Here is a 22,199-nt window from a genome sequence, read left to right as displayed (position 1 = left end):
CCTGGGTTATACCTGAAGTGCTAGGCTACACCAGGTGGGTACTGGGGGGCGTATGGGCCATCCTGGGAGCCCTGGTCCACACTGGGAGCACTGGTCTGTACTGGGAGCCCTGCCCCATACTGGGAGCACCGGTCAGAGACAACAGATCTTTCTGGAAAGTTTTTAATCTAGAACCTGGAAAAGCCGCAGCGGCGCTGGGTGGGGGCGGGGCCAGCAGCACCCCAGGGTGACCCCTCTGCCCCCTCCCGGGCAATAGCACCCCAGGGTGCCCCCCCGCCCCTCCCCCCGCCTGGCAGGGGGTGGCAGCGCCCCGGGGGGGGGGAAGGGGCTGAGACATTCCCCCCCCCCCCCCCGAGGTATGTAAAGGGCAGGCGCAGCCCCTCCCCCCCCCGGGACCCAGGCGTCCGCGCGCCCCCGGGGGGCGGGGCTACAGCAGGTCAGAGGGGGCAGCACGACCAACCCCCCCTCGCGGGGGAGGGGCGACCCCCAGCAGCAGCAGAACCCCTCCCCCACCCCCCCCGGGGCCCTTCCTGAGTGAGGGGGGGAGGGGACGCCCCCCTGGGGGGTGGGGTGGCACCAGGACACCCCCAATGACCCCACGGGGGATCCCTTAAGGCCACCGGGGGTCCCTGGGGGAGGGAATCAGGGACACCGGGGGGTGGGGGTGGGGGGGGTGGCCCCATAAGGCTCCGGGGGGGGGGGGGCCTTGTCCCCACCCCCCTCCCCCAGACAATCCCCATGTCCCCAAGCTGCCCCCTCCCCCCCCAATAAGGCTCCGTGACATCCCCAAGGTCACTGTCCCCAAGGTCACCGGGGGCGTCCCCATGAGGTCCTGGGACACCCAGGGTGTCCCCAAGGCTGTCTGGGACCCCCCATGTCCATCCCTGACGTCTCCATGTCCATCCTGGATGTCCCCAAGGGTCCCCAGGCCCCCCAAGATGTCTCCCCAAGGACCTGGGCCACCAGGGGATGGCCTTGGGCCACCCACAATGTCCCCACAGGTCCCTGGAGCCATCAAGGACGTCCCCAAACATCCATGGAGCCACCCAAGATGTCCCCAGAGCCATCAAGGACATCCCCAAAGCCATCCAAGATGTCCCCAAACATTCCCAGAGCCATTGAGTACGTCCCCATGAGGTCCTGATCCATCCAGGATGTCCCCAAACGTCCCCAGAGCCATCAAGGACATCCCCAAAACCATCGAGGATGTCCCCAGAGCCATCGAGGATGTCCCCATGAGGTCCTGATCCATCCAGGATGTCCCCAAATGTCCCCAGAGCCATCAAGGACATCCCCATGAGGTCCTGAGCCATCCACAACGTCCCCTAATCTCTCCAGAGTCATCCAAGATGTCCCCAGAGCCATCGAGGATGTCCCCATGAGGTCCTGATCCATCCAGGACCTCCCCAAATGGCCCCAGAGCCATCGAGGATGTCCCCCAAACCATCCAAGATGTCCCCAAACGTCCCCAGTGCCATCGAGGATGTCCCTAAACATCCCTGGAGCCATCGAGGACATCCCCATGAGGTCCTGGTCCATTGAGGACGTCCCCAAGAGTCCCCAGACCCATCGAGGACGTCCCTAATCATCCCCAGAGCCATCCAAGATGTCCCCAAACGTGCCCAGTGCCATCAAGGATGTCCCCACAGAGCCATCCAAGATGTCCCCAAACATCCCTGGAGCCATCGAGGACGTCCGCACGAGGTCCTGGTCCATTGAGGACATCCCCAAGCGTCCCCGGAGCCCTTGAGGACATCCCCAAACGTCCCCCGGGCCCCGCCGCCCGCTGTCCCGAACCCCCCGAAGGTCCTTGGCTTCATCCACAACGTTCCACCACGAGGCAACTTCAACCCCACCCCACCCCCCCACCCCCCCGATCCCCTCCCCCCTCCTCAATCCATCGCCTCGGGGCAGGGGGTGTGCGTGTGTCCGTGCGTCCTCCCCCCCGTCAACAGGCGGGCGGGCGGGGTGACGAGGACCCTCCCGCTCAGAGCTTGAGCTCGTTGGCCACCTTGGAGGCGATGTTCTTGAAGGCCATGGAGGTCCCGGCGATGCGTTTGAAGCGGACGCCGTTGAGGGAGAGCCGGGGAAGTTTGCAAACCTCCATTTCCCACTGGACGAAAGAATCGTGGCCGGGAGCTCCGTGGGCGCAGAGGAGGACGAAACGCTCTTGGGGTTCGCAACGACAACTGTTGGCGTCCAGAACTTTCCGGATTTCCCGTAACATTTCGCCCGGTTCGAGGGAACTCGTCGTTTTCATGCTCCAGGTAAAACGTAAAGAACGAGGTTTGGCTTCTCGACCGCTCGCTTCGCGCGGTTCTTTTTCGGGACCGACTGTTGGTCTGGGGAAAGCGGGGTGACAAGGGGGTCACCGAGGGGAGGGGGGCAGTACCGGAAGCAGCATGGGGGGGTGTGTGTGTGGGGACGTCACAACCGGCATGGAGGGCCTGGGGGTTGTAGGGACCTCACGGATGTCACCAGGACCAGGATGGAGGTCCCAGACATCTCAGGGGTGTCACCGGGACCAGGATGGAGGTCTCAGGGACCCCAGAGGCGTCACCAGGACTGGCATGGACATTGTGGGGACCCCAGAGATGTCACCGGGACCAGGATGGAGGTCCCGGACATCTCAGGGGTGTCACCAGGACCAGGATGGAGGTCCCGGACATCTCAGGGGTGTCACCAGGACCAGGATGGAGGTCTCAGGGACCCCAGAGGCGTCACCAGGACTGGCATGGACATTGTGGGGACCCCAGAGATGTCACCAGGACCAGGATGGAGGGCCTGGACATCTCAGGGGTGTCACCAGGACCAGGTGGAGGTCCGGGGACCCCAGAGGCGTCACCAAGACTGGCATGGACATTCTGGGGGTCCCAGGGGTGTCACCAGGACCTGCATGGAGGTCTCAGGGACCCCAGAGATATCACCAGGACTGGCGTGGACATTCTGGGGGTCCCAGGGCTGTCACCAGGACCCCCCTGGAGGTCCTGGGGGTCATAAGGACCCCCCGGGGTGTCACCAGGTTCGGCACAGTGGGCCTAGGTGTCCCATGGAGGCTCTGGAGATGTCACAGGGACCAGTGTGGCAGTGCTGGGTGTTGTGGGTGTCCCAGGGATGTCAACAGGACCAGTATGGTGGGCTTGGGCGTCCCATGGGATGTCACCAGGACCAGTATGATAGTCCTGGGGATGCCACTGGGACCAGCACAGTGGCTCTGGGTGTCATGGAAACCCTGGGGATGTCACCAGGACTGGCACAGCCAGCCCAGGTGTCCCAGGGATGTCACTGGGCCCAGTGTGGTGGTCCTGGGTGCCACTAGGGGTCCCATGGACCCTGGGGGTGTTGTGGGGACCTCAGGGGTGTCCTGGAGACCCCAAGGGTGTCATAGGTGTCCCAAGGAGCCAGGGGGGTGTCAGAGACCCCATGGTTGCCTTGGGGACCCCATGGGTGACTGGGGACCCTGGGGGTATTGTGGGGACCTCAGGGAGCTGGGGGGTGTAAACAGTGACCCCATGGGTGCCTGGGAGACAAGGCAGTGGTCCTGGGTGTTATGGGGACCCCATGGGTGTCCTGGGGACCCTGGGGTGTCAACAGGGACCCCAGGGGTGCCTTGGGGACCTCGGGGGTGTCATGGGGGACAAGGCAGTGGTCCTGGGTGTTACGGGGACCCCAGGGGCATCACGGGGACCCCGTCCCCACACTCACCTCAACGTTTCCACCCGGTCCTTGCTCTCGGGCTCGTGTGGGTTCCTTGAGAAACAAGAAGGGGCAGAGATCGGTGAGGGGGGGATGGGGGTGGGGGGCAGCCCCTCCCCCTCCCAGCACAGCACCCAGGCGTCCGGGCGGACAGACAGCACAGGGAGGGGGACAGACACACATACACACACACGCGGTGAGGGGTGGGGGGGACACAGACAGACAGACAGCCACAGCCGAGCGGGGAGGGGGAGGGCCATGCAGGGCCGTGCAGCGCCGACGCGGGGGGGTTGGGAGGGGGCGGGGAGGGGGTGGGGGGCTGGGACCTGCTCTCCCCAGGTGGGGGTGGGGCATGGGGAGGGGGTAGCATGCAGTGAAGGAGGGGGGGAGGGGGGGAGGGGGGGACCCAGGCGTCCGACGCAGCCCTACCTTCTGGCAAACCTGAAAGACAGATTTCTACAAAGACAAACAGAAGAGAAGGGCGACGTTGGGGGCGGGGAGGGGGGCCGGGACCGAGCCATCCCCCTCCCCCACACTTTGGGGAACCCCCTCCTCCCCCTCCCAGTCCCCCCCAAATGGGGCTGGGGGCAGCTAGAGGACCCAGGCATCCGGGGTGAAGCAGCGCCCCCCACCCCGTCGCCCCCTCCGCAGCTCTGCGGCACCACACGGAGAGGTGGGGAAGGGACACGGGGACAAGGAGGGGACACCCCCAGGGGATGGCAGGAGACCTGGGGGACGGGAAGGGACCTGGGGGGGACACAGAAGAGCCCTGGGGGACAAGGGAGGAGGGACACAGAAGGGACATGGAAGAGCCCCAGAGAGACACAAGGGGACAAGGAGGAGCCCTGGGGGGAACAAGGGGACACCCAGAGGGAGACGTTGAGGAGCTGTGGGGGGGACATGAGTGGCACAGGAGCCCCGGGGGGATGTGGGGGACACCGAGGGGACACAGGAGAGCCCTGGGAAGGACAAGTGGCAGAGGAGAAGCCCTGGAAGGGACAAGGGGACACGGAGGAGCTCGGGGGGGGGGCGGGGAAGACAAGGGGTGACATAGAGGGGAAATGGAGGAGCCCTGGGAGGGACAAGGGGACACACAGAGGGGACACTGAGCTCTGGCGTGACAAAGGGACATGCAGAAGCCATGGAGGGGAACAAGGGGACACACAAAGTGGGGGGACACAGTGGGGGTCAGGGGATCCCTGGGGAGTGAGGGGACACACACAGCCACCAAGGGGGGACAGGCAGCACAGGAGAAGCCTGGGGGGGGGGGGGGGAAGGGGACACACGGAGGGGACATGGAGGAGCTCTGGGGGTACGAGGGGACACACGGAGGGAACACGGAGGAGCTCTGGGGGGATGAGGTGATACAGGGAGGGGACACAGAGGATCCCTGCGGGGGACGAGTGGCAGAAGAGGAGCCCTGGGAGGGACAAGGGGACACAGGAGGGGACATGGAGGATCCCTGTGGGGCACAAGTGGCAGAGGAGCAGCCCTGGGAGGGACAAGGGGACACAGGAGGGGACACAGAGGATCCCTGGGGGTACACAGGGGCAGCCCAGGGGACACACACCGAGGAACCACACACATTGGGGACACGTGGCGAGGGTCCCTCTCCTCCCTTCCTCACCTCCGGACGAACTTGGAGGTGAATTTGCTGAAGAGGCTGGCGGAGGGGCCGCGGCGGCCCTGGCTGGTGCCGGAGGGGGAGGCGGGGGGCAGGCCGGGGGGCAGCGCGTAGGGCAGGGGGGCCTGGTCGCGTGCCTGCCGGAGCTGCCCGGCGTGGAAGGTGCTGCGGCTGGAAACCCCCCGGGGGAAGCTGGGACGTTCCCCAGGACCTTGGCTGACGTTGTGGGCTGAAGGAGAAGCTGCCGGCACCCGGCTGGGCACCCCGCTGTGGGAATGGGGGGGTTAACTGGGGGTACCTGGGGGGGATGGCTGGCCCCCATGGCCCCCCAGGGACCCACTGGCACCCCACAGCACCCCAGGGGTCTGCCAGGGCCCTATCCACACCCCAGAGACCCACTGGCACCCCACTGCACCCTGAGCACCCACCAGGAACCCCACAGCACCCTGGGGACCTGCCAGTGCCCTGCCATACCCTGGGGTCCCACAGCACCTCGGGGACCTACTGGGACCCCAAAGCACCCCAGAGGCCCGCCGACACCCTGCTGCGCCCTGGGGACCTGCCAGCACCCCTCAGCACCCAAAAGTACCCCAGGGACCATCTGGCACCCTGCTGCACCCTGGGAACCTGCCAGCACCCCAGGGACCCACTGACACCCTGCAGCACCTGGGGACCTGTCAGCACCCCACAGTCACCCCATATGCCCCCCTGCTCTGGGGGATACCCGGAGATATTGGGCTGGAGACAAGAGACACCCCAAATCCCCCCGATCCCTGGAGACATACCAGGGTGCCAGGCATGGGGACACCAGCACCCCCAGTCACCCCAAATCCCCCCCAATCCCTGGAGACATACTGGGGTGCCAGGCATGGGGACCCCAGCACCCCAAATCCCCCTCCCATTTCTCTGGAGACATACTGGGGTGCCAGGCATGGGGACCCCAGCACCCCAAATCCCCCTCCCATTTCTCTGGAGACATGCTGGGGTGCCAGGCGTGGGGACCCCAGCACCCCAAATCCCCGTCCCATTCCCTGGGGACATGCTGGGGTGCCAGGCGTGGGGACCCCAGCACCCCAAATCCCCCTCCCATTTCTCTGGAGACATGCTGGGGTGCCAGGCGTGGGGACCCCAGCACCCCAAATCCCCCTCCCATTCCCTGGAGACATGCTGGGGTGCCAGGCGTGGGGACCCCAGCACCCCAAATCCCCCTCCCATTCCCTGGAGACATGCTGGGGTGCCAGGCGTGGGGACCCCAGCACCCCAAATCCCCCTCCCATTTCTCTGGAGACATGCTGGGGTGCCAGGCGTGGGGACCCCAGCACCCCAAATCCCCCTCCCATTCCCTGGAGACATGCTGGGGTGCCAGGCGTGGGGACCCCAGCACCCCAAATCCCCCTCCCATTTCTCTGGAGACATGCTGGGGTGCCAGGTGTGGGGACCCCAGCACCCCAAATCCCCCTCCCATTCCCTGGAGACATGCTGGGGTGCCAGGCGTGGGGACCCCAGCACCCCAAATCCCCGTCCCATTCCCTGGGGACATGCTGGGGTGCCAGGCGTGGGGACCCCAGCACCCCAAATCCCCCTCCCATTTCTCTGGAGACATGCTGGGGTGCCAGGCATGGGGACCCCAGCACCCCAAATCCCCCTCCCATTCCCTGGGGACATGCTGGGGTGCCAGGCATGGGGACAGCAGCACCCCAAATCCCCCTCCCATTCCCCGGGGACATGCTGGGGTGCCAGGCGTGGGGACAGCAGCACCCCAAATCCCCCTCCCATTCCCCGGGGACATGCTGGGGTGCCAGGCGTGGGGACAGCAGCACCCCAAATCCCCCTCCCATTCCCCGGGGACATGCTGGGGTGCCAGGCGTGGGGACAGCAGCACCCCAAATCCCCCTCCCATTCTCTGGAGACATGCTGGGGTGCCAGGCGTGGGGACAGCAGCACCCCAAATCCCCCTCCCATTTCCCTGGAGACATGCTGGGGTGCCAGGCGTGGGGACCCCAGCACCCCAAATCCCCCTCCTGTTCCCTGGAGACATGCTGGGGTGCTGCAGCAGGGTCAGGGAGAGGCACGTGGGGACCCCCACAAACCCTCCCAGGGGTCCCCCCCCAGCACACGGGCCCCATGCTGGGATTTTGGGGCACTGTGGGGGCCTTGCCTGGGCCGGGGGGCCTCGCAGTTGGCGTCGGCGGGGGTGGCGGTGGGTTTCGGGTGCTGCCGGGACCGCGGGGGGGCCCCAGGGGCCGGGGGGGCGGCGGGTGAGGGCCGGCAGCCTGGTGCAGGCAGGCTAGGAAAGAAAAGCAGGGGGCCGGGGGGGGAGTTAAGGAGGGGGATAAGGGGGTATTTGGGGGGGTGCAGGGAGATCCCCTACCTGTCCTTGCCGTTCTGCAGGGAGCTCTGGCCCAGGCTGGCCCGGTCCAGCAGCGGGGAGTTACGGCTCCGTGTGGTGCCGGTGGAGAGAACGCTGTTCTGTGGGAGCGGGGCACACAAGGTGGGGTGCTCACAGGGGGACCCTGACATCTGGGCACCCCATGGGTAACCCCCAAATGGAGGATCCAGGTGTCTGGCACCCTCCTTCAGGCCCCCACAGGAACCAGAGCATGCTGGCACCCCTGAAGGACCCAGGCCTCCCTTCTCCCACCCCCACCAGGGGACCCAGGCATCCAGGACCCCCTAGCTCCCACCCCTGCACCCCCAGAAAACCTTGACCCCCCCAACCAGGGGACCTAGGTGCCTGAGCCCCTCCCTGCTCCCACCCCCAGGGGACCCAGGCACGGGTGTCCCCCCCACCCCATGCTGACCGTGGAGGGCGAGGGCGTGCCCTTGGCTCGCTCTAGGCTGGGCAGTGGGCTTGGGGGCACCTTGGCAGTGCTGCCTGCCCGCCGCCCCCCCTCTTCCTCCCCTCCTCCTCCTCCTCCTCGTTTGTTCTCGGCGTTGGCCGCCTGTGTCTTCTTGGAGTAGGAGGCCGAAGTGGGGATGGAGAGGCCGGCTGTGGGAGGGGAGTGTCAAGGGCGGAGTCCCATGGGGACCCTGGCATCTGAGGACCTGCTCCCCACCCTCCCACAGACCCAATCCCCACACACACACCCCCACCCCAGGGGTCCCAAGGGGCCCCTGCACCACCCCACTGCCCCACAAAGACCCCCTTACTTCATCCCCTCCACCCTTGAGGACCCAGGTGGCCCCCACGTATGTGGGGGGCCCCCACTCTACACCCCCCCCACCCCTAATGGGGACCCATGTGTCTCAGGACCTCACTCCCAAGGGACCCAGGCATCCAGCCCCACCCCCTGCTCCCACCCCCAAGGGACCCAGGTGACTGCCCCCCCTCCCCATGGACCCAGGCATCTGGGAACCCCCACACTTCAAGGGACCCAGGGGCTCACCCACACCCCCCACCCAGTGCCCCAGACATCCAGCCCCTTATCTCGACTCCCCCCTTGGACCCAAGCATCTGGGCCCCCCCCCACACCTCCACGGGTGACTGCCCCCCCTCCCCATGGACCCAGGCATCTGGGAACCCCCACACTTCAAGGGACCCAGGGGCTCACCCACACCCCCCACCCAGTGCCCCAGGCATCCAGCCCCTTATCTCGACTCCCCCCTTGGACCCAAGCATCTGGGCCCCCCCCCCACCTCCACGGGACCCAGGGGCTCACCCACACCCCCCCACCCAGTGCTCCAGGCATCCAGCCCCTTTCCCTTGCCCCCCGCCCAAGGATCCAGGCATCCGGGGAGGGAGGGAAGGAGGGGGCTCACCCTGGTCGCTGACGCGGCGTTTGGGGTTGGCAGAGACGCTGCGTTGGACCTTGTGTGCCGGGGAGGGGCCCGAGCTGTTGGCCAGGTCAGGGGCTGCCCGCGGCTTCAGCGACAGGCTCTCCTCCAGCTGGGGACATGAAGGGGACACATGTGGGGACACATGTGGGGACACACCAAGCAGGCACGGGGATGAGGACCCGCTGACCAGGGCAGGGGATGGGACGTGCTGGTGTGGGGGACGTGCAGGGACAGGCACGTGCTGGCACGCGGCACAGCTGGGGACAGGGATGTGCCAGCACGCGGCACAGCTGGGGACAGGGATGCGCTGGCACGGGGACGTGCCAGCACGCGGCACAGCTGGAAGGGGGGACGTGATGGCACCGGGACGCACTGGCACGCGAGGACGGTGTCGCTCGTGTCCCTGTGTGCCCCCCTCAGTGTCCCACTTTGTCCCCATGTCCCCTGGTTGCTCCCGCATCCCCTCATCCTCTCCATGTTCCCCATCGTACCTGCATCCCCAAGACCCTCCTCGTGTCCCCTCATCCCCTCCATGTACTGTGTCATGCTTGTGCCCTCATGACCCTCATGCCCCCTCATCCCCTTTGTGTTCCCCATCACACCTGCATCCCCGTGACCCTCTTCACATCCCCTCATCCCCTCCATGTTCCCTGTCATACCTGCATCCCTGTGTCCCCTCATCCCATGTTCCCTGTCATACCTGCATCCCCGTGACCCTCCTGCGTCCCCTCGACCCTCCGTGTTCCCCATCACACCTGTGTCCCCGTGACCCTCCTCAAATCCCCTCATCCCCTCTATGTTCCCCATCACACGTGCGTCCCTGTGACCCTCCTCGCGTCCCCTAGACCCTCCATGTTCCCCATCACACCTGCGTCCCCATATCCCCTCCGTGTTCCCCATCACACCTGCGTCCCCATGACCCTCCTCGTGTCTCCTCATCCCATCCATGTTCCCTGTCACACCCACATCACCAAGACCCTCCTCGTGTCCCCCATCGCACCTGCGCCTGTGACCCTCCCTGCGTCCCCTCATCCCCCCGTGGTGTCCCCATCGCACCTGCGCCTGTGACCCTCCTTGCGTCCCCTCATCCCCCCGTGCTCCCCATCGCACCTGTGCCTGTGACCCTCCTTGCGTCCCCTCATCCCCCCGTGTTCCCTGTCACGCCTGCACCTGTGACCCTCCTTGCGTCCCCTCATCCCCCCGTGTTCCCTGTCACGCCTGCACCTGTGACCCTCCTTGCGTCCCCTCATCCCCCCGTGCTCCCCATCACACCTGCGCCTGTGACCCTCCCTGCGTCCCCTCATCCCCCCGTGTTCCCCATCACACCTGCGCCTGTGACCCTCCTTGCGTCCCCTCATCCCCCCGTGTTCCCCATCACACCTGCGCCTGTGACCCTCCTTGCGTCCCCTCATCCCCCCGTGTTCCCCGTCACGCCTGCACCTGTGACCCTCCTTGCGTCCCCTCATCCCCCCGTGCTCCCCATCACACCTGCGCCTGTGACCCTCCCTGCGTCCCCTCATCCCCCCGTGTTCCCCATCACACCTGCGCCTGTGACCCTCCCTGCGTCCCCTCATCCCCCCGTGTTCCCCGTCACGCCTGCGCCTGTGACCCTCCCTGCGTCCCCTCATCCCCCCGTGTTCCCCATCACACCTGCGCCTGTGACCCTCCTTGCGTCCCCTCATCCCCCCGTGTTCCCCGTCACACCTGCGCCTGTGACCCTCCTTGCATCCCCTCATCCCCCCGTGTTCCCCATCACACCTGCGCCTGTGACCCTCCTTGCGTCCCCTCATCCCCCCGTGTTCCCCATCACACCTGCGCCTGTGACCCTCCTTGCGTCCCCTCATCCCCCCGTGTTCCCCATCACACCTGCGCCTGTGACCCTCCCTGCGTCCCCTCATCCCCCCGTGTTCCCCATCGCACCTGCGCCTGTGACCCTCCTTGCATCCCCTCATCCCCCCGTGTTCCCCGTCACACCTGCGCCTGTGACCCTCCCTGCGTCCCCTCATCCCCCCGTGCTCCCCATCACACCTGCGCCCCCCATGACCCTCCTTGCGTCCCCTCATCCCCCCGTGTTCCCCATCACACCTGCGCCTGTGACCCTCCCTGCGTCCCCTCATCCCCCCGTGTTCCCCATCACACCTGCGCCTGTGACCCTCCTTGCGTCCCCTCACCCCCCCGTGCTCCCCATCACACCTGCGCCCCCCATGACCCTCCTTGCATCCCCTCATCCCCCCGTGTTCCCCGTCACACCTGCGCCTGTGACCCTCCCTGCGTCCCCTCATCCCCCCGTGCTCCCCATCACACCTGCGCCTGTGACCCTCCTTGCGTCCCCTCATCCCCCCGTGTTCCCCATCACACCTGCGCCTGTGACCCTCCCTGCGTCCCCTCATCCCCCCGTGTTCCCTGTCACACCTGTGCCTGTGACCCTCCCTGCGTCCCCTCATCCCCCCGTGTTCCCCGTCACACCTGTGCCTGTGACCCTCCCTGCGTCCCCTCATCCCCCCGTGTTCCCCGTCACACCTGCGCCTGTGACCCTCCTTGCGTCCCCTCACCCCCCCGTGTTCCCCATCACACCTGCGCCCCCCATGACCCTCCTCGCGTCCCCTCATCCCCCCGTGTTCCCCGTCACACCTGCGCCTGTGACCCTCCTTGCGTCCCCTCATCCCCCCGTGCTCCCCATCACACCTGCGCCCCCCATGACCCTCCTCGCGTCCCCTCATCCCCCCGTGCTCCCCGTCACACCTGCGCCCCCCATGACCCTCCTCGCGTCCCCTCATCCCCCCGTGTTCCCCGTCACACCTGCGCCTGTGACCCTCCCTGCGTCCCCTCATCCCCCCGTGCTCCCCATCACACCTGCGCCTGTGACCCTCCTTGCGTCCCCTCATCCCCCCGTGCTCCCCATCACACCTGCGCCTGTGACCCTCCTTGCGTCCCCTCATCCCCCCGTGCTCCCCATCACACCTGCGCCTGTGACCCTCCTTGCGTCCCCTCATCCCCCCGTGCTCCCCATCACACCTGCGCCTGTGACCCTCCTTGCGTCCCCTCATCCCCCCGTGTTCCCCCCATCGCACCTGCGCCTGTGACCCTCCCTGCGTCCCCTCATCCCCCCGTGTTCCCCATCACACCTGCGCCTGTGACCCTCCTTGCGTCCCCTCATCCCCCCGTGCTCCCCATCACACCTGCGCCTGTGACCCTCCTTGCGTCCCCTCATCCCCCCGTGCTCCCCATCACACCTGCGCCTGTGACCCTCCTTGCGTCCCCTCATCCCCCCGTGTTCCCCATCACACCTGCGCCTGTGACCCTCCTTGCGTCCCCTCATCCCCCCGTGTTCCCCATCACACCTGCGCCTGTGACCCTCCTTGCGTCCCCTCATCCCCCCGTGTTCCCCGTCACGCCTGCGCCTGTGACCCTCCTCGCGTCCCCTCATCCCCCCGTGTTCCCTGTCACACCTGCGCCTGTGACCCTCCTTGCGTCCCCTCATCCCCCCGTGTTCCCCGTCACACCTGTGCCTGTGACCCTCCCTGCGTCCCCTCATCCCCCCGTGTTCCCTGTCACACCTGCGCCTGTGACCCTCCGGGCGTCCCCTCATCCCCCCGTGTTCCCTGTCACACCTGCGCCTGTGACCCTCCCTGCGTCCCCTCATCCCCCCGTGTTCCCCGTCACGCCTGCGCCTGTGACCCTCCTCGCGTCCCCTCATCCCCCCGTGCTCCCCATCACACCTGCGCCTGTGACCCTCCTCACGTCCCCTCAGCCATGTCACCTCACCCCATTGTCCCCATGTCCCCTGCACCCCCGTGGTGTCCCCTCCGTCCTCGCACCTCCGAGCTCTTGTGGTCCAGCAGCAGGTAGGTCGCCATCACCTCGTTGTACTTCTGCCCCACCAGCGACTCCTGGATCTCCTCCCGCGTGTACCCCATGGACACCATCAGCTCTGAGCGGGGGACACAAGCCTCAGTGGGGGAATCCCAGTATCCAGGTGGCCCCTTGAGGACTCCCCAACCCCCAAAAAGGGGGTCCTGGGGTGGGTCCTACCTGTCCTCCGAGGGTCCTTGTAGTCTGGCACAGGCTCCATGTAGGGTTTCAGCTCGTCATCCTCATGGCCCACGTTCATCCAGCGGTCCTTCATGATTTGCTGGGTGCGGGACACAGACATAAGAAAGTGGGCCTTGAGGGGGGGGGTCTGGGGGTCCCTGGGAGCTTCCTGGGAGGCTCGGCAGGGACATTCTGGGGGGCAGGGTTCCCTGGTGCTGTGCTGGGGGTTCACTGTGGGGGCTCAGGGCTGTACTGAGGGGTCCCAAGGGACTCCTGGGGGTGCCCAGGAGCATACTGGGGGTGCTGGGGGGGGGGGGGTCAGGGCCATGCTGGGTGGGGGTGCCCAAGACCACATTAGGGGGTTCTGGGAGTGCCCAGGACAATGCTGGGGGTGCCTGGGGGAGTCCCAGGGGGTTCAGGACCACGCTGGGGGTGCCCACGGGACAACCAGGACCACATTAGGGGGTTCTGAGGGTGCCCAGGACAATGCTGGGGGTGGCTAGGGGGGTCCTGGAAGGTCCCAGGATCATACTCAGTGTCCCAGAGGGGTACCCAGGACTATACTGGGCAGCCTTGGGGTGCTCTCAGGGACACCCAGGACCATGCTAGGGAGTCCCAGGGGTGCCCTGGCCTATGCTGGGGGTTCCAAGCACCACACTGGGGGTCTGGGAAAACCTGGGGGTACCCAGGACCATGCTGGGGGATCTTGGGGTGCTCTTAGGGGTGCCCACGACCATGCTAGGGGATCCCAGGGGTGCCCTAGACCACACTAGGGGTGCTCAGAGGATCCTAAGGGTGTCTAGGAGTTCCTGGGGGTCCCTGGGGGCACCTAGAACCATCCTGGGGGCCTTTGAGTGCTCTTGGGGGTGTCCAGGACCATGCTGGGGGTTCCCAGGGCTGCCCAGGACCATGTTGGGGGTGCTCAAAGGGTCTTTAGGGTGCCTGGGGGCGGGGGTTCCCAGCACCACACTGGGGGGCCCTGGGGAAACCTGGGGGCACCCAGGACCACGCTGGGGGGTCTTGGGGTGCTCTTATGGGTGCCCAGATCCACACCAGTGGGTCCTGGGAGGTCCCAGGGATGTCCAAGACCACAGTAAAGGTGCCCAGGACCGCATTTGGGTGTCCCAGGGGTGGCCAGGACCATGGTGGGGGTGCTCCCGGGGGTCTCTCTCGCACCCCTCCTCACCTCCAAGGTGCCTCTCTTGGTAGGATTAAGGATGAGAAACTTCTTCAACAGGTTTTCGCAGTCGGTGGACATATAAAAGGGGATCCGGTACTTGCCCCGTAGCACCCGCTCCCGTAACTCCTGAAGCAAAAGCCATCCATCAGCACACTGCAACCCCACCCAGGGAACCCCAAAAAACGAGGCATTACCTTAAGATTTTGCCCATCGAAAGGCAAAGAACCGCTGACCAAGGTATAAAGGATGACACCCAAGCTCCAGACGTCGACTTCTGGGCCATCGTATTTCTTCCCTTGGAAGAGTTCGGGGGCGGCGTAAGGGGGGGACCCGCAAAACGTGTCCAGTTTGTTCCCGAAGGTGAATTCGTTGCTGAAGCCAAAATCGGCGATTTTGATGTTCATGTCAGCATCCAGCAGTAGGTTTTCCGCCTGTCCCAGGAGAGGGAGAGGGCCCCAAGGGGCTTTAGGGGTGTCTGGGTGCTCTGATGGGGGGATTTTAGGGGGTATGTGGTTGCAGCCGGGGGGGTTCTTGAGTTATCTGGTGCTGTTCTGGGAGCCCCAGCACCTCCCAGGTGGATCCGGGTGCTGCCCTGGGTGGGATCCTGGCACCTCCCAAGGGGTCCCAGGGATGTCCAGGGTTGTCTGGGTGCTGCTCTGGTGGTTCTGAGGGTGACTGGGTGATGCCCCAGGAGGTCTGGGTGCCTCCCAGAGGGTCCTGAGGGTGCCTGGGTGGTGCCCCACGGGGCAATGGCAGCTCCCAAGGGGTCCTAGGGGTATATGGGTGGTGTCCTGGGGGTCCTACGGGTATCCAGGTGCCACTCTGGGGTCAAGACGTGGTGTGTGGAATCCATAGAGCACCTTGGGGTGCTGGCAGGGGTCCCAAGGGGGGTGAGGGGCTTTAAGGGGGGGGGGGGTAACTCCTTACCTTCAAATCCCTGTGGACAATGAACTTCTGGTGGCAGTACTGCACAGCTGACACTATCTGCAGGAGAGGGGGGTGTCAGGGGAGGCCCCCACCCCGGGACAGGGCACAGGGGTGTCCCCCAGCCCCCCTGGGGACACAGAGGTGTCCCCAAACCCCCTCGGGGGTGTCACACCGGTGTGTCCCCCCCGACCTGTCGAAACTTCGCCCGGGCCTCCTTCTCCTTCATGCGCCCGTGGGCTACCAGGTAGTCGAAAACCTCACCTGGGGGGGGGCACGGGGAGGGGGGGGGACACAGAAGGCAGGGGTGAGAGGCAGCCCTGCCCCCTCCCTGCCTGCTGTGCCCACCCCCCGCCTGCCCCTGCCTGCTGCTCACCCCCACTGGCATACTCCATGACGAGGTAAAGCGTCTTCTCTGTCTCGATCACCTCAAAGAGCTTCACTGTAAAAGGGGGCAAAGCAGGGCTGGAGATGGGGGGGGGGGGGGGGGGGCAGCAAGGTGGGGGCCACCCCCTGGGACCCCCCCCAGGGGTGGGGGATCCCCCTCAGGGGTGGGGAAAGTGGGGCACAGGAGTCCCAGCATACAGCTGGGCAGGTTTTTTTGGGGGCTTACCTATGTTGGGGTGGTTCAGGACCTTCATTATTCGCACTTCCCGGAAGAGCTGTGAGGAACAGGGTGGGGCGGGTGAGCATGAGATGCCACAACCTGCCTTGTGTTCCCCCCGAAAAGCAGCTCCCCCCCACCCAGTGACACCCCCCTCTCACCTTCTGCAGGCTGGAGGAGTTGAGCTGCGTCTTGTCAATGATTTTCACGGCAACCTGGGACAGGGGAGAAGGTGTCATGGGGAGGGGACTGTCCCAAAGACTGATCCCACAAGGTGAGGGACAGGGGGACGGGTCTGTCCCCACACTGCAGTGGCACTCACAGGGTGAGGGACGGGGGACAGGGCTGTCCCCACACAGCAGTGGCACTTGCAGGATGAGGGACAGGGGGACGGGGCTGTCCCCACACCACGGTGGCACTGACAGGACGAGGACAGGGAGCCCAGAGCTGTCCCTACACCACGGTGGCACTCATGGGGATGAGGACCAGGAACCCAGAGCTGTCCCCACACCGCAGTGGCACTCATGGATGAGGACCAGGAGCCCAGAGCTGTCCCCACACCGTAGTGGCACTCATGGGACGACGACAGGTTGCTCAGAGTTGTGCCTACACTGCAGTGGCACTCACAGGACAAGGACCGGGGGCCCAGAGCTGTCCCCACACCGCAGTGGCACTTGCGGGATGAGGATGGGAAGCCCACAGCTGTCCCCACACCGCAGTGGCACTCACAGGGCAAGGACAGGTTGCTCAGAGCTGTCCCCACACCGCAGTGGGACGAGGACCACAAGTCTGTCCCCATGGTGGCACCCACAGGGCAAGGACCACAAGCCTGCCCCCACACCACGGTGGCACTGATGGAACGAGGACCATCCCCATGCCATGGTGGCACTCACCTCCTTGCCGGTCAGGACGTGCCGGGCCAACTTGACCTTGGCGAAGTTGCCCTTGCCGATGGTTTTTAACAGGCGGTAGTTGCCGATGTGGGGCTGTTCGTCGGCAGAGGTGGCCGAGTTCCGGCCCCGCAGCATGTTGGCCTTCCCGCCGCCCTTCCCCTCCACGGGACCCGGCTGTGGGGACATGAAGGGGACAATCAGCTCCATGTCCCGTGTCCCCCTACCCCCCCTAAGTATTCCCGGGCGGGGGGGTCCGGAGGTTCTTGGCAAAGCCGGGAGCAAAGTCCAGGAGCGCCGTTGCCATACGGCGCCGTGCCGCGCCCCGGGCAGGCCGGGAGCCGCCCCCGATACCTGACGCAAGCACCGCGGTTTCGGGCTGGGCCCAGGGTGTGTGTGTGGGACGGGACAATGATGGCAGGGACAGTGCAGTGACACCCCTCTCCGGGAGGGGACAGGGACATGGCTGCCCCCTCCCCAAACCCCTCCTAGAAATGGGGTGCTCAAATATCCTGATTTTATCCCAAAATGGGCAACCCAGGTGCCTGGGTTCATCCCACAGCCAAAATGGGGAGGGAGTCTCTCAAGACACCACTGCCACCAAAGCCCCCCATCCTGCACCCCAGAAGCCCCCACGGACACCACCATCCCCCCCCCCCCGGGAGGGTCACCCCAGCTTTGGGGATGCTTTTTGGGGTGTTTCCTTATGGGGAGCGAAACACCAGCGATGGGCGCTGTCACGCCCCCCACATCGTGCTGTCACCACTCCAGTGACACCAGAGATAACGGGTGCGCGTGAGTGGGCGGGGGGGTGGGGAGTTGAGCCGAACCGCCCACCCCTGGGATTTGGGGCCACCACAGCCCCTCCCTCCCCTCCCCCCCCCCCAAACCTCCCTGCGGTTTTGGGAGGGGTCACACTCTTGGGGTGGCCCCCCCCGTGGGAAGGAAACTGCTGGCGGAAGCGAGGAGGGGAGTTTTAGCTATTGCTCAGCCGACGATGGCGCAACTGGGTGCAAGGCACTGAGCCCCCAGATATTTAAGGGGGGGGGAAATGTGGCATTTTGGGGAGGGGAATCCTCCCCCTCCCCTAAAATCCAGCACTTTGCTGGAAGGATGATAAAGAAAAGTGAAAAAAAATGGGGTTTTTCTGCCAAAGAACTGCCGTGGCAACGGGGCGGGGAGCGTGCTCCGCCATCTGGCCACACTGCTGGGGAATTAATTCGGGGTTTCAAGGCGTGCGGCAGCACCAATGCCACCTTCCCCCCCCACCATCAAAACCCTGCTGTGGGGGTCCGCGGCGGTGCTGGTGAGCAGCCAGCATGCCTGGCATTTCTCCGGCACCTCTTATCAATGAGGCTGGAGCAGCTGGCAAACATCCTCTGGCGCTGGTGGCTCTCCTCCACCTCCCTGCACTGGCAAAGGTCACGCCAGGAGAGCAGTGGCAGCCACGCCGGGGCCCAGTGAGGTTTTGCCAAAAGCACTACCGGCTCCAGGCTTTGCGGTGCGGTGCCAAAACGCCAGGAGGTTGTCACCGTCTCCCTCAGCAGGATGTGGGCAGCCGCCTTGGCACTCCCAGTTTTGGCACAGCGGGGAAGGACCTGGCCCTCAGCGCCGCGGCATCCCCCCCGCGGCTATGAAGAGCGGTACCGGGCTCTGCGCTCATTAACCAAACTCTCGTTTAATTACGGGTCCTGAGCTGGGCTCTAAACCCCCTCCCTCGTTGCTGTAACCCCTTGTGCCTCAGTTTCCCCACCCAAAACCCGGTGCTACGGCGGGGACTCACACGCTTGGCGACCCCAAACCGGCTCAGCTCGCGGCAGTGCCGGCGACACCAACGGCCACGGCCGGCCCGGTGCGGGGTGGTGCCGGCGGAAGCTCGCCGAGAGTTGAACTCCCTAAGGAGCGCCGGGAACGCCAGACCAGCTCGACCGGTTGGGGCTGACGCCGGCTCAGCCGGGCCATGGGAGCTGGCGGGGTTACGGTGTTGCACCGCAGTTTTGGGGAACACCTGAAGCACCACGGGGGTGAAAACAGCATGGGAAAGAGAAAAAATCGACGCTAATGAGACATATCGGGATGGGAAGGCCCCGGCTCGCTCACTGGCTGGTGCTAGAGCCAAACCACTGGGAATCACCAACGGAATGGTGGCAGGGATGATGTCACCAGGTCCAGGGGTGATGTCATTAGGTCCGGGGGTGATGTCACCGGTCAGCTCTAAAGATCCCAACGCAAAGAGGCTGTGGCGCTAACACCCGACTGTGCCACGGGCACAAAACTGGTGACACCCAGCAACGGCGTAACCGGTAACCAGTAACGGTGGAACCGGTAACGGCCACCATGCCGGGCCTACCTGCGGCGGGCGGGCAGTGTCCCGTCCCTGCCCCCCAAACCCCACCACCGCCTCAGCAGCCGCCAGGAGATGGTGAAACAGCTTTGGTGCGGCGGCGCTGAAATGTCAGCCAAATTTAGTTATTTTTGACAAATTTTTTTTTATATATAAAAACCACACCAGATCAGCCTCCACGTGACTGGGGGGGGGAAGGAACGCACCCCAATTTCAGATGCCAGTTTGGGGGGAGATGTGGCAGCCCCCCCAACTCTCCTCCGCCGCCCCCTCCCCAAACCTTCCCAGCTGGGAAGAATTTTGTTCTGTCATTACATAACGGTGGAAAAATAGAGGAAAAATGACCCAAAATGAGGGGGTGCCCGATGTCACGGTGAAGGCCAGAGTGCAGGTGGCATCGCTTTGTCCTCAGCACTGGGGACACGGAGATGGAACCACTTGTGCCCCCCTCCCCCCCAGCCCTGGGCCGCATCCTGCTAGGGTCCCTTCCCATCGCTTGAGGGTCCCCCTCATTGCGGATGGTGGGGAGCCCCCCAAAATACCACCAAAAATGGAGGTGTTGCACAGCTGGGGAAGCAGAGGTGCCCCCAGGCCCCCCACCAGGGCTCAGCCATAAGTGGGGTCCCCTCAACACACCTGGAAGTAGGAGGGACCCCAAGAGCCCCCCCAGACCTACACCCTAAAATGGGGGGACCCCCCCTTCCAGCTGCCCCCAAAGTGGTCTGGGCCTCACCACCCCCCAAACAGACACAGGGAGTAAACCCCCACCCTCTCCACCTTGGGGGGAGGTTCGGCCCCCACGACAGGGGTGGGTACCCACATAATTTTTGGGGGTACACACCTCACAGGCCCCCACAACAGTGCGCCTAGCTTGTGGCAGCAATACCACCCCCACAACCCCCGCCCCGCGCCGTGGGGAGGGGGGCCGCAGCAGGGAAGGGGGTGGGCTCACGCCCCCACACCCAGTCCGCGCAGCCACCAAAACGGGAAGGGGGGACGACAACGATGACAACAACGATGACACCCCAAACCTCGCACCCACCCTGGCAGATACCAGACCCTTGCGGGTAGGGGGGGCAACATGGGGGGCTAGCACCCCCCCGCCTGCCCCCCTTCCTTTGAGTTGCAATGCCTGACCCCTTTCACCCCTGCCTTTGGCAAAGGAGCGACCCTCATGCCCCTCAAGGACCCCCAAAAATGGGACCCCAGACCCCTCTGGGTGGGGTCCAGCCCAGGAGCACCCCTTCCTATGTCAGGTCCCATAGAGGAGCCCGATCCAGCCCCCCCAAGGTGGGGGGGTCCTGGCTCCGAACCCCACACAGGGGTCTGGGTCATGGGAGACCCCAGGATGCTTCATGAGAGGGGGTCTGTGAGAGGGCCTTGCAGAGGGGCCAGGCTGCGGGGCAGAGGGTCCCCTTAGACCCCCCTTTTCCCCTCATAGAGGGTCCCAGGGCCCCCTCAGACCGACCTTTCTCCTCACAAAAAGGCCCAGGACCCCCTTTTCCCCTCACAAAATGGCACACAATCCACTCAGACCCCCTCTTTCTCCTCCCCAAAAGGGCCCACGGCTCCCTTAGACCCCCTTTTTCCTCTCACAAAACAGCCGAGGTCCCCCTCAGACCCCCTTTTCTACCTTACACAATTGCCCAGGTCCCCCTCAGACTCTCCTTTTTCCTTCACAAACCGACCCCAGGCCCCCCTTTTCTCTTCAAAAACCGGTCCATGACTCCCTCAGACCATCCCTTTTCCCTCATAAAATTACCAGGACCCCCCCTTTTCCCCTCACAAAACAGCCCACGACCCCCTCAGACCCCCTTTTCCCCTCACAAACCGACCTCAGACCTACTTTCCCCCTCACCAAAAAGGCCCCCGATCACTTCAGACCCCCTTTTCCCCTCACAAACGGACCCCAGATCCCCTTTTCCTCTCACAAAACAGCCCACAACCCCTTCAGACCCCACCTTCCCCTCACAGAACAGGCCCCCGACCCCCTCAGACACCCTCTCCCCCTCACAAACCGACCCCAGACCCCCTTTTACCCACACAAAACAGCCCCCGACCCCCTCAGACACCCCCTCCCTTTCCCCTCACAGAGGCCCTCCCCGTCGTCGGCCCTACCTGTTCCGCGTCTCTCTCGTTGACCGTAGGCAGAGGGCTGCGACCGCTGCTCGACATGGCGGCCCCCCCCCGCCGCCGGCGACTATCGCGATAGGGGGAAGCCGCGGCGGGCGGTGTACGGGGAGGGGGAAGGGGAGGTAGGGGAGCCCCGGGCCGCGCTCAGGGAGCGGGGGGAGGCCAAGCCACCGGCATGGGGGAGGCCGGGGAGGGGGACGGGAGAGGAGAAAGGGGGAAGAGGGGAGCGGGCGGCGAGTCCGCCTGGCCCGGCCGCCGCCGCCTCACACTCGCGCCTCCTCAGCACCCAGCGGCTCCCAACATGGCCGCCGCCGCCGGCCCTCGGCCATTTCCGCCGCCGCGCCGGAAACACCCGACACGCCTCCCGCTTCTCTTCGGCTCTTTCCGGATAGATTCGGCTCCCGGCTTCGGGCGTTTCCGGCGGCGCTCCGGAATCACCCGATGTCTCTCCCCGGTCCCATCCCGCCGCGGAAAGACCCGAAGCTTCCTTCGGCAGTTTCCGCTGACGGCGGCGGAAAGAGCCGAACTCCATCTCCGCCGAGTGGATCCGGAAAGACCCGAACGCCCCTCGGCTGCCATCGGGTCTTTCCGCTGACTGACGGAAACACCCGAGCGGAGCCGAATCCCCCCCCTTCCCCATCTCTGCTGGCGACCCCAAGGGGGGAAGGGGGTGCGGGGAGGCCCGGACGCCTGGGTCCTCTCCCGGCTTTTGGGGGGGTGTGTGTGTGTGGTGTCCGCTCCCGGATGCCTGGGTGCTCCCCAGGCACTGGGGTAGGGGGCCCGGACGCCTGGGTTCCCTGGCTGCAATGGGGAGAGGTACTGGGAGCACTGGGAAGGGGGAACCGGTCCCGGGGGACGAAGTCTAGGAGATGAAGGGCGGGGCCAGCTGGGGAAGCCACACCCCCTTCCTCCACAGGGAGGGTGTGATCTCCACGCCCAGACCACGCCCTTTCTGGACCAAAGGGGCGGGGCCAGCCCGGGGATGTGGGGGTGGT

The 22,199-nt window shown here is 65.5% G+C and overlaps 1 protein-coding gene across 6 annotated transcripts; it reads right to left on the bottom strand.

The window, feature by feature from the left end:
* Nucleotides 1–148: 148 nt before the first annotated feature.
* MARK2 (microtubule affinity regulating kinase 2) lies at nt 149–21,544 on the bottom strand. 6 transcript variants are annotated; one of them, XM_064437536.1, is made up of 19 exons: nt 21,190–21,543; nt 16,731–16,904; nt 15,999–16,052; nt 15,847–15,895; nt 15,610–15,675; nt 15,427–15,497; nt 15,237–15,293; nt 14,504–14,740; nt 14,316–14,435; nt 13,130–13,229; nt 12,916–13,028; nt 9,080–9,206; nt 8,122–8,309; nt 7,692–7,789; nt 7,479–7,607; nt 5,324–5,587; nt 4,126–4,152; nt 3,706–3,750; nt 149–2,342 (listed from the first exon to the last, which is right to left on the bottom strand). In XM_064437536.1, exons 1-19 carry the CDS (start codon nt 21,244–21,246, stop codon nt 1,988–1,990), a joined length of 2,331 nt encoding a protein of 776 aa, XP_064293606.1. In that variant the 5' UTR covers nt 21,247–21,543; the 3' UTR covers nt 149–1,987. The 6 variants fall into 6 exon arrangements, with proteins under 6 accessions (XP_064293606.1, XP_064293608.1, XP_064293609.1 ...); XM_064437538.1 differs by lacking the exon at nt 4,126–4,152; XM_064437539.1 differs by lacking the exon at nt 7,479–7,607.
* Nucleotides 21,545–22,199: the final 655 nt, after the last annotated feature.

This window comes from Phalacrocorax carbo, chromosome 32 (genome assembly GCF_963921805.1).
Source record: "Phalacrocorax carbo chromosome 32, bPhaCar2.1, whole genome shotgun sequence".
Taxonomy (NCBI): Eukaryota; Metazoa; Chordata; class Aves; order Suliformes; family Phalacrocoracidae; genus Phalacrocorax; species Phalacrocorax carbo.
Note: the sequence above shows the minus strand (reverse complement) of the source record. Positions and strands in the feature narration are given on the sequence as shown.